Below are 12,500 nucleotides of genomic sequence, written 5' to 3'. Positions count from 1 at the left end.
AAAAAGTATACTATATATATATATATATATATATATATATATATATATATTTATATATATGTATATATATATATATATATATATATATATATATATCTATAAAGATATATATATATATATATATATATATATATATATATATATATATATATGTGTGTAAATATATATATATATATATATATATATATATATATATATATATATATATATATACATAAATACCTCTTGATATCAGATTCGTTCTGCCTCTGCATCAGAGACCCAAAAAGGAATCAACTTTATAATAATAGCTTCTGAGCCACAAAGATCAAGTCATTGGAACCTCAGTTTATTGGGCGTGGGTTCGATCCCTTTGCTAACCAGAAGCTATTATCATAAAGTTGATTCCTCCCTGGGTCTATGATCCCGAGGCAGAAAGAATCCGATATTATATATTAAAAATATATTCTTATATGAATATATATATATTAATATATATATATATATATATATATATATATATATATATATATATATATATATATATATGAAAAGTATATAAATGTGTAAAATTATATATATATATATATATATATATATATATATATATATATATATATATATATATATGTATATATATACATAAAGCCACTTGCTTCTTATTGTAGAGGATAGATTTTTAACACTTCTAAATAGGTATAATCTTTTTTCTTTTATTGCACTTATTAAATAACTGTCGGCAGTATGGAAAGTTTAGACGTACGAATAAAATTACTGACGGCAAGCAAGTTTCAACATCCTTTTGGTGTGGTTTTGATAGCATACGTTCGTGCTGTGCTCTTTTGCCATTGAGTTTTATTACCTTCAATTTTGTTGATAATGCATTAATTATACATTCCAGTGATAACGAAGTGCTGATATTCTTAGTGCTTCAATTGTAAAAGAGCAGGTATGTCAAGTTGCCAAAAAAGGTGAAGTGTCTGATGTTTATTTTTTTAGTTCTGAACTAAACCTGGAATATGTTTTACTGATGATATTCTATGCTCTATACTGCACCGCTGAACGTAATAAAAAGTACAAATTTCATGTTGCCAAACAAGAGCAATGCTTTTAGGAAAGCCTAAGAATTGATAAATCGTAATGCCCATGATGATAATTAGAGATTCTTTCCTTCTTGCAACATCACGCATCATATAAACCAGCAAGAAAGCTTACATAGTTGGTGCTTAAAAAGTTATTGTTACTGATGTGTCTTTCATGTTTTTCTCTTCTCAAACAACAATAAATGTAATTCTTTTGATATTTTTACAACATTAATTAAGTTGCGAGTAAGTAAGCTACAAAGCTTATTTAGTGGCTGGCTTGCAAAGTTACTGTTATTTTCAGCATCTTGTAGACTTCCATCTCTCATGATAATAATAATTACTTTCGTTCTAGTGCTTTTTTTTTTTTTTTTTTTTTTTTTTGCAAAATTACTTGTTAGAATTAAGCAAACAATCCAGCAAGCAAGCTTAATTGCTTGATTGATCGAAAAGTGAATGTTCTTTTGGTGACTTATAGAGTTTTTTTTCTCCCAAAACAACAAAAACTATAAGGTTACTTACTTGTAAAATTTATGGCATTAAAATCTCTCGTAAGCTTTTTTCATCAATAACAATAATAATAACGGCGAAACAAACCTATTAACAAATTTCATGGGTTACAAGCAAGGATGCACTTGCATTATTTATAGAATGCCAAAGCAATGTTTTCATCCTTCCATACCATTCAAAGTATTTTCTTTTATTTCTAATGGGATTTATAGGAAGATTTTCGTTATAATTATTTCTTGCAATTACAAGCCACTGCCAGCAACCATAAACAGACATATTTTCTCTTTTTCATTAGTACATGCAGTTCTCTCTATCATAAGATTTCAGAAAAAAAGACAAAAAAAAAAATGCGGAAAACTCAGTGATTATTAAATTTCAAATACTGTATTGCCAAACTTGAAATTTGTTTTTCTAAATTTTCAAAATAATGTTGAATGTAGGTTATAGCAGTAAATGCCTAAGAATTTTAATTATTATTGTGTAGTTAATACTTCAAATAATATCTTTTGCTATTAGCTTGATATAATTGATTATTTCGTGTTTGAAACACATGTGAATAGAGAATTGTAAGAATATGAACCACTCACCTATAAATGTCACATTCGAGTAGTAACTGTTACAGTCCTCTTGACTTCTGAACGACCAGTCATGCACCATCCTCGATCAAAAATCTCATCCACGAAGCTTATCTGGGGAAAAGTTAGTACAACATTACAATTGATTCGATTCAATTAAAGTGGTTGGTTGTTGGCCAATATTTGTTAATCAATATTAAAAGCATTAAGTGTTTGTGATATATAACATGACATTTGGAGACTTTTATTTGACATCTCCCAAACAAAGCCCAACCATGTAAATGTTCACTCTACTTCTAATTTAGGTGACATTTATTCACTATGTTTATATCAGTTTCATTTCACTTCATTTCTTTCTTATTCTTTTTATTTTTTCTTTATAACAGAATTAGATAATAATTGTTCGAAATCCTATAGAGATTCCAAACCAATCTTGAAATAGTGTGAATTCTCACGTGATAGTCATGTTTTACTAGCCTTATGATAAGTATGCTACTAACAAAATTGTATTCTTATCATTATAACTATTACCTGTATTATAACATTCGATCTAGACCAAAGTGCATGTCTATGATCTTTTGTTTCATATATCCGTGTTTGGTATCCAAATCAATAACTTTTCGACCCCTCTTTCTGTAGTCAGGTTGCTCTTTGATATCAATATTCGTGTTGCTAATTGTCAAATTAATCTACCCTCTAAAAGCATATAGAATGCTTTCCTGTATGCCCTCCAACTCTTGAAATCCCAAACGGATATTGATAATCCTTAGAGAGTGTCCAATTCCCTTGTAAAACGACCTTTTTCACTTGAACTATTCCGCTAAATGGCTGGGTATTTTGTTTTGTCCATCTGCCATTTGATCGCCTTGAAAACACGTGTTCGCGACTAAATTCCTTACTCTATGGATTAGCCACTTGTAAACTCGGACCCCCTGCTAATACTGCATTAAATTCCAACCCTCTTCCAGACCCAAATTCTTTGACACAGAATATCCTTTGTAGATTTATTGACCTGACCTTTGCCGATCCCAGATTAGTGAAGACTTATATATGTTTTCTTCGTTTTAAAATTTAAAATATCAATCCATTTAAAATTTAAATGGATTGACATTCCTTCAACAGCTGCACTCCCTCAACCTAATTTTTTTAATACTATAGTTTTGAATCTTAGAACCACTCCCTCTTGGCAATTCTACCCAATTGTGTTCACTCATTCCAGACAGGATGCCGATTTGTTCGCCGAGACCAATGGATGCATCCAGAGAAAATTTCGCCACCTCACTCTGACATATCTGGGATGTAATACCACACCCCCGAAAAGGTCAGCCCCAATCAAACCTTAGATGAACCCAAACTACAGCTGCGAAGGCAGAACCCCTTTGACCAGAGTAGAGAACTATCGATCAACAGTGTGCAGTGACTCCAAAAATTTATTGTCACAACACCCTTTTCTCTTCAACTTGTGCTTCACTCCAATCCTTTGTCTGTGAATATTTTAACTATCATCAATAAGAAAAAAGATTACTCAGCTGTTAGTATTCATGCCCTAACTAAAGCGAACTGGTTAAGAACCTATTTGAACACTCCAAGTGAAACACCCTTCTATTATCAGTATCTCCATGGTTAATTAGAGATTAGTCCTTCGACAGCCAAACCCTTTTCGCGTTATACTGATCCATCGATGTCAGAGTACCAAGGGTGTACCCGTTAGAACAGGGGTTCTCAACCTTCTTGGCCCATGCACCCCTTTCACCATTTGCAATGATGTCATCCCCCCCCCCCCCCACCCCACCCCACTTCCCGTCTTTTCCAAAAGTTGTCTCAAAAATTGCATTGTACCTGTAATATGCAAATATCACTAAAAATCCTTTTATTTTATTTTTTTTTTTCAAACTGAATTATACATTTACAGCTTTACATGGATTATTTGTATAATGGAATATTACAAATTATATGCAAATTGAAAATATCGATGGATATATAAAACTTGAATGAAAGTAAAATATTTTTTTTTTAAATTTATAAGAACTACTTAACAGGCCAAACTGAAGCTGATGCAATTATTTTTATTCAGAAGATTACATTTCATCGATTGACGAAACCTGTGATTTTTTTTTTTTTTTTTTAGACAATTCTGGGATACCCGGATGAGTGCTTGAAAGGCCACAACGCAGGTAATTTTCTACCTCTAATCTACTACGATGCTTCGTTTTAATTTGTAACAGAGTTGAAAAGCCTGACTCACAAAGATATGTCAATACAAACGGAGGCAATACACGGATAGCCATTTCTGCCACTTTTGGGTAGGAATCGCACATCAGAGGCCAAAATTCTGTTATTGATTTATCATCGAACATATCTCTTACACCCAAATAACTTTTTAACTCCAAAAACTCATCTTAACAATCATCAGGAACTTTTTCAACCGACAGTTTGAATGGATTTCTCACTAAATCCAACTAATAACTAAGTTCGTGAAAATATCGTCTGAATTAATTTTCCAGTGCTGTCAAATGCTACAAAATTTAATTTTTTGCAAATTGTGGAAGTACCTTGTCTTCACCACAAACATCAAGAATGGATGACAGTTTCTCAAACATGGCTACATTTTCTGCATTTACCATTTTCTTCTGATTTTCATGCTTGCTCATGAAAGCTTCCAAGGCATCTACGAATTCTATAATGTCTGTATTCCTTCCTTGCATCTGAAGATTCAGTTTATTCAGTCGCTCAATTATATCAACCAAATAGGCAAGACGCATGACCCATTCCTCATCACACAGCCAGGCAGGAAATTCTGTTTTATCTTGCACTTCAAAAAACAATTTGAGCTCATCTCTAAGCTCAAATACTCGCTCAGTTACATTTCCTCTTGAACGCCAACGAACATTTGTGTGAAAAGGAAGCGAATGATGGTTTGCATACATATCAGTACATAACTGCTTGAAAAGTCGTGAGTTGAGAGCCCCTCCTTTGACGAAATTTACAATTTTAATTGTTTGATCCAAAACCTAATCTAGCGGAACAGGAAGTGCTTTTGAGGCTAGTGTCTGACGATGGCTCATACAATAAATGCCTTTCACTTTTGGAGCTCGCTTTTTCACACATACTTGGAATTCTGATTTTGTCCCTAACATAGCTGGTGCTCCATCTGTACAACACCCACTGATATTATCCCACGGAAGATTTTCTGATTCAAAAAAAGATGAAACCTTCTCCAAAATATCAGAGGCCTTGGTATAACAAAAGAGAACTCCTCTTTAAATGAACTTGAGTGAACATACCTTGCAAACGCCATCAACTGGGAACATGATGCCACGTCAGTTGATTCATCAAGTTTAATTGAAAATAAGCTAAATGCTGAAGACTTATCTCCTGCACAACTTGATCCATGATATTAGCTTCTCAGTTATTTATAGTCCAGGAGTTCCCAACCTTGGAGTTGCCAAGTAATTTTCTTGGGACCTAATTAATTCCCTAGCCATCTGTCTCTTCCTCAGTACCTTTTCTAATCCTAGGATTAACTTGGGTGGTCACTTGTATATTACTGTCTAATCCATTTTTCCTGGGCCAGCACATGATATAATCCCAGCCCACGTGACAACCCAGTTACGCCAAAGCCTATAATTGCTCTCCTCGACCATAAACTTACTTCTGTCACAATTCACCCCCTGAAAGCCCAAAATTCACCCCTGGGGGTGAATTTCACCCCCATTGAGAACCTCTGCGTTAGAAGGTACACAGTGATTTACAGGCCGATTGCGGGGTAAAAAATTTACCCCCCCCACCCTTCCTATAATAATAATAATAATAATAATAATAATAATAATAATGATAATAATAATAATAATGATAATAATAATAAAAGTAACAATTATAAAGTTGATATAAAATAAGCTCTATATTGTTTAGGTTTAGTCGGTGCTGCTGAGAACAGTTGCAGTTTTGACAACATTCGATTTTATTTACGTATTTTTTCATATTTTCTTATAAACAGATATGTGGTACAAAACGTTCCCAAAAGACATAGGGAAATATTTAATACTAATTCAAGGCTATTTTGAAAGGTGAAAAGATACCAGCTTCATGGAGGATGAGTATTCTGATCCCATCTATCTATCTGTCTAGGTACCATATCCTGGACGTGGGCTGTTAATTGCCTCGGCCTGTTCATGTCTCTAGCTCTCTGTATAAATTGTTAAGCTGTTACATTCTTATTTACATCTTCCAGTGAGGTGTTCAAAAACTTTTTCGTTTTCCGACCTCTTGCCTTTCTCTCCTCTATCTTTCCCGTAAGGCACAAAAATATGATCTTTTTTCTTCTTATTATATGTCCCAGTAATCACATCTGCCTCCTCCTTATCACTTTTAGAAGTGATCTCTCCTAATTCCCTACTCTCAACATCTCCTCATTTGTTACTCTCGCAGTTTATGGGATCTTCAATATTCTTCTGTAAAACCATAATTCAGGTGTGTTAACTTTATTTTTCAATTTTTTTTTGTTTAATGTCCATGTCTCTGAGCTATAAGTCTGTACCTTACATAAGTTTTTATTGCTCTAACTTTTCTCTGAATCACTATCCTGTTGTTTGTCAATACGGTTTTCAGACTGTTGAGGACATTTGTTTCTATTAGTATTTTCTTTTATCTCTTTTTTTCATCTTGCACAATGTGTTATCCTATTACCTAGATATAAAAAGGCATTTGTTTGTTTTATTGTTGCTCTGTTCATTATGATGTTATTATTTGGAGGTTCCAGGTTTCTTTTATTCTACTACCACTTCTGTTTTCTTCATGTTGATTTTTAGTCCCATGTTCTCACTCTCACTTTTTACCATGTCATGAAGTGTTTATAGTTTCTCTTCTGAATCAGCTATTATCACAGTGTTATCTGCAAATATAATATTACTTATATTCTCTAATTCCACTCTTATTCATTCCATTCCCGACATACTTCTTATTATGATTTTTCCATATATAGAGAAGAGATCTAGCGACATTACAGTACACATCCTTATCTTACTCCTTGTTTTATCCCTATCCATCGTGTTAAATTATTCTCGATGTTAACTGTAGGTTCCTGACTCCAACAAAGGTTGGTAATTAGCAAATTGTGCTTGCTGTCAATATATAGGCTTTTTAAAATTTCTATAAGTTGGGAGTGTCTAACTCTATCAAATATTTGTTCATAGTCTATAAAACACATATTTTTTATGTACCTCTATTGCCCTCTCTGTTAACATGTGCATGTTGAATATTCCATTGTTCATTACAATACTATTTCCTCTTCTAGCAATTCTGGAACATTCATTGGTACATGCGACCTTGGTCTATTTCCTTGATCGTTTAAGAACGTCCTCTATCTCCATCACAAAAAGACCTCTTTTTTCTTAATCACTTCCCACTTGTCTCTCTCCTTCTTCCAATCACTTCTTTCGAATTCTTATGCATACTCTCATATATTTGATTACTTTCTATTTCATCTACTTCTTTATAGTGTTCATTAATCCAGTTTTCCTATGCTGTGTTACATTCCTGTTTAATTTGTATGTATACTTCCTCATATCTTTGAGAATTTCTTTCGTTATTCCTTCTTCTTGCTTCCATCTTATCAAGTATGTCTTCAGTTATCTAATTCTGACGCTGCATTCTTTCCTGTTTGGGTAGTAGATCTTTAGTTGGTTCTTTTAGGGCAGTTTGTAGGACTCTCCAGTCTCTCTTTAAGGTCTTCCTTCTCCTCCAGTGTTTTTTTATTCAGTACATCATATCAATTTGACACATCAATTCTATATAATTATTTTAGATATTGGTCGGTTAGTATGAGTTTTATTTGCCTGATCCCCATATACAAAGGAAAGGGAGATGTATTGGAGTGTTGAAATTATGGATGGATAAAATTACTATCTCTTACCTTCAAATTCTGGGAGATAATCATAGATGGAACCCTGAGAGGGTTGGTGCATATTTCAGACATCCATCAACGTTCCATGCTGGGCAAGAGCATAAAATTTGCAATATGTTCTCTACGACAACTAAGGGTAGGTTTACACCTACGCACTTTTGTGTTACAGTTAGTTACTGAGTGGGTCCGCAAGAAGCCACCAGAAAATTGATGCAGTGTGAGCCAAAATGACCGTTATTGAGTGGTGTGATGTGGACCCATGCGATGTGTTATGGGCATGTTACGAAGTGTGGTTGCCTTGACATTGCATTGTCTTGCTGATGTGTTAATGCAGGTTTATGGTGAAGATTCATATGCCATGGTACACACTCTTACCGCTTTGTTACTCTGTGTAGTGGTGTGTTGCAGTTGGCTTGCGGAGTTGTTGCAGAGTGCGAGCACATGTGCACAAAGCACGCCATGGAATGCTGCATGATTGGTGTACATGCACCATGCCACACCATGTCAGGTATGAACCAGGCCTGCCAAGCACATTCTTTATTCCACGCCCAGACAAATGAGAAGCAAATGATGGACATAGCAAAATTGCCTACGAAACAAACAGGAGAAGCATATAATGTAAAAAATTAAGTTGTGGCTTGTTTATGCCATAACCTTTTCCACTGGAAATATCGTATATTATTCACTAGTCTATTACTGATTTTTCATTGTTCTCCTGTTAAAAACCATGTTCAGTCAAGTTTATTTATTGCTTCATTATCATTTGTATGTGTTCATGCTCTTTTGATCATGTTCTCAATATCAAATTATAGTTCTTTACCTTTTATGTTATTGTATTATTTGATGACCCTATATATTTCATGTTACATCTCATTTTATAGTTCAAGCTATGTTTCGAGTTCTATTTATTCCATGTTTCATATTTCAGATGTCATATTTAATGTCATATATCCTATTATATTTCTTCATGTTATTATTCTTTATGGCCATGCGATCTCATTTTACCCAATCATATCACCATATACTGTATATTGTTGACATATAAATTAAGCATTATAAGAAAAATATAAATGGAAGTCAATAATTTAGCATATTTATTACAAAGGGAAACATAAAAAATGGTATAAGATATACAAAAACATTAATTATTAGGAAAAAAATAGGTATTTCTTTATACAATGTTTGTGTTATTGTATCATTGCCATCAGGCTGTCAGAGCATCAATAATGCTCCGTTTTCTGGCCGGCCGTTTTTATTGCTCCTCAGACTGCCTAAGGCAGCCTTACCTACAATTTCAGTGGGTGCCGTAACAAGCTGCACACTCCGCAACATGTGCGCACCATTTATTAATCGTGTATGAAGGTGCTTTGAAGGCACCACATGGCGTCGCAAGCCTCTGTAACATTACACCGTAACACTTCCAGGAGAAAGGTGAGAACCCGCAACAGGGCCGTGGTGCAGCACGATACTGACCTCTGCAGGTTCTTGTCTCTTTTGTTGCGACGCCGCGCCACACCACTTATGGATTCGGGCTACTTCATCAGGTCGCCAGGCGCCGTGCAAGATTTTGAAATCGTTTAAAAACTTTATGACTCCGTAGGACATTAGACCTAGTTTGGCAGACCGAATCAGACACCGCCAGTGACGTCCTTACCTTTTAGTACTCTTTCTGGTGGCTTCTTGTGAACCCACGCCATAACTACCCATAACAAAAAAGTGCATGAATGTAAACCTACCTTAACAGAGAAATATAGAGAAGGAAGAAACAACATTTATATGCTATGTATAAACCTGGAAAACTCATATGACCGTGTAGCCTACCATGAGAAGGGATTTGAAGAAGTTTAATGGCACGAGGAAATTCTTAAAGTATAGATAAATATAGTCAGGTAGATGCATGAAAATTTTAAATTACGGTTTGATGTGAAGAGAGAGACTCTGTGATATTTAGTGTACAAGTATATCTTCACAATGGGTCAGTCTTAAGCCCAATTTTATTCTGAGACGTGAAATCCCCGGACAATATTGTATGCAGATGCTGGAGTTTTATTTGTAGCTGATAGTGAAGAACTAAATATTAAAGCAGAGGGATGGAGGAACTTTCTGGAAGAAAGGGGTCTAAGAATAAATAGAACCAAAACTGTAGGAATGCTCTGCGAATTTGAAAAAAAAAATGGGTCAGCCTTAAGCCCAATTTTATTCTGAGACGTGAAATCCCTGGACATTATTGTATGCAGATGCTGGAGTTTTATTTGTAGCTGATAGTGAAGAACTAAATATTAAAGCAGAGGGATGGAGGAACTTTCTGGAAGAAAGGGGTCTAAGAATAGATAGAACCAAGACTGTAGGAATGCTCTGTGAATTTGAAAAAAAAAAAAGGAAAGAAAGGTAGATCTTGAAATCGATTTTCATAAGTTGGAAGAGGTCGAAAGTTTTAAATATCTGGGGACTGTGATCCAAAATACAGGAGACCTAGATGAAGAGTTGACCGGAAGGATGCAATTTGGGTGGACTGGCTAGAGGAAATGTATTGGGGTGCTGTGTGGAAATGTCAATAAAACTAAAAAGCAAGATATAGTGCCAGGTTGTGAGACCTGCAATTGTACTCATTAGAAATATGGAAAAACTAAGAGGAGAGATGAGAACAGGTTTGATATGACTGAGATGAGGATGTTGAGATGGTAATGTGGACTTACTAGAAAGGAAAAAGTTAAGAACACACATGTTAGAGGCACTCTTAAAATAGCACCAGCTTCAACCAAGGTGAGAGAAAGTAGACCGGGATGGCATGATAAAGATGATGGATACTGGTCTACTAGGTAGGAGAAGGTTAGGCTCACCAAAATGTCAATGGAATGAAGGTATGAAAAGAGATATGAGGGTTTTGGGGTTGAATGAAGATGTACTGGACTCAAGGAAATGGAAGAATGTGTTGAAGAACACTTACAGTGGCCCCAAATAGGAACAAGCTTGTAAATAAAAAGTGGACTACTGTTTTTACCAATCTTCCATATTTCAGTTCATGTTAAAATTGTTTTATTTTATTAACCCCAGAAGGAAGAAGTGAGGAAATTGTGAAAGATAATAAGATGCGGGTTGATATAAGTTATTTCATTATTAGGTAAACATCTTAATAATGAAAGGAAAAACACTCTTACTATGCAAATCGTGAGGCTTTTTACCCTCTTACTATGCTAATTTGGATACCCTTCTAATTAGTTTGGGCTCTTTGGGAGTTTTGTGTATATATCTCGTGTACAGCATAATTGGCAATTTACTATTCGAAGGGATGACAGCCTAAAAAAAAAAGCTTGTGCAACACTTTCAAAACTAGTACGTTTTTGTTTCTGCACAACCATAAATATGATCATGGCTTGGTACCATTTGGACAAAAAAAAAAAAAAGTTTTAAGGTTTAAAGGTTGCACATGAATGGCTGAGGCAAGGGGCAGTGACATTGCCCTATCAAGCAGGACAGTATCCTAGTGACTGACCATATATATATATATATATATATGTATATGTATATATACATATATATATATACATATATATATACACACATATATATGTATATATATACATATATATATATATATATATATACACATATATATACACACACACACACATATATATATATATATATATACTGTATATATATATATATATATATATATGTGTGTATATATATATATATACAGTATATATATATATATATATATATATATATATATATATATATATATACATATATATATATATATATATATGTGTTCAGTGCTGATGCCCCCTCTCCAGTTAACCTAAGACCAAGGAGGGCCAGGCAATGGCTGATTATGACTCAGTAGGTGGACCTATAGGGTCCCTTGTAACACCCTCTCCCTCCTTAGCTCAAAACAATGGTGAGGTTACAGCGATCAAATTTTAGCGGGACTTGAAACCCAGTCTCCCGATCACCATTCAGGGACATTATCATTTAGGCCACCACAACCAGAATAACACACTAGTAGTCAGCTTAAGAGTTAAAAAAAAAAAAAAAACATTCCTTTTTATTATAGTTCATTGTCTTAAACTTTGTTTTACTGGATGTGATATAACAAGTAAAGTTGGGACAGAAAAGAATATTTTAAATGCAGACCCAGAAGAGTTAATGAAGTACTTTTGGAGATCGTCAATGCTTTCCTTGCATGATATCAAGAACACAAAATGCTACTTGGTGAAGGTGCTCAAGTCAGTAAGTGATGGCTGCCAGCTAAATGTGTCACTTTCCATCGGCATGACAAAGCATCTCCAGCGTCTGTAAAAATCAAAATGTTTAAAATCAAGTATGGAATACAGACCTATATACAATACATAGTACTGATAGCTGTTAAACACATGGTTGTCTGGTTGGATGGTAGATTCAGATACTGTATTTAAGAGAGTTATTTCTAGACCATAATCATTATCC

The 12,500-nt window shown here is 34.3% G+C and overlaps 1 protein-coding gene across 2 annotated transcripts in view; it reads right to left on the bottom strand.

Annotated features, from left to right (window-relative positions):
- The window catches only part of LOC137643931 (PDF receptor-like), a 546,960-nt gene that overhangs the window by 331,431 nt on the left and 203,029 nt on the right, over positions 1–12,500 (bottom strand). Inside the window, exons 2-3 of one of the 2 annotated variants that reach the window (XM_068376700.1) lie at positions 12,189–12,347; positions 2,159–2,260 (exon numbers count right to left, since the gene is read on the bottom strand). In XM_068376700.1, the coding sequence (XP_068232801.1) occupies positions 2,159–2,228 (70 nt within the window). In that variant the 5' untranslated portion in view covers positions 2,229–2,260; positions 12,189–12,347. The remainder of the gene's footprint in view (positions 1–2,158; positions 2,261–12,188; positions 12,348–12,500) is intronic. The other variant, XM_068376708.1, reaches the window with a different exon arrangement.

Source organism: Palaemon carinicauda, chromosome 1 (assembly GCF_036898095.1).
Source record: "Palaemon carinicauda isolate YSFRI2023 chromosome 1, ASM3689809v2, whole genome shotgun sequence".
Classification (NCBI taxonomy): Eukaryota; Metazoa; Arthropoda; class Malacostraca; order Decapoda; family Palaemonidae; genus Palaemon; species Palaemon carinicauda.
This window is presented reverse-complemented; position numbering and strand designations above follow the sequence as displayed.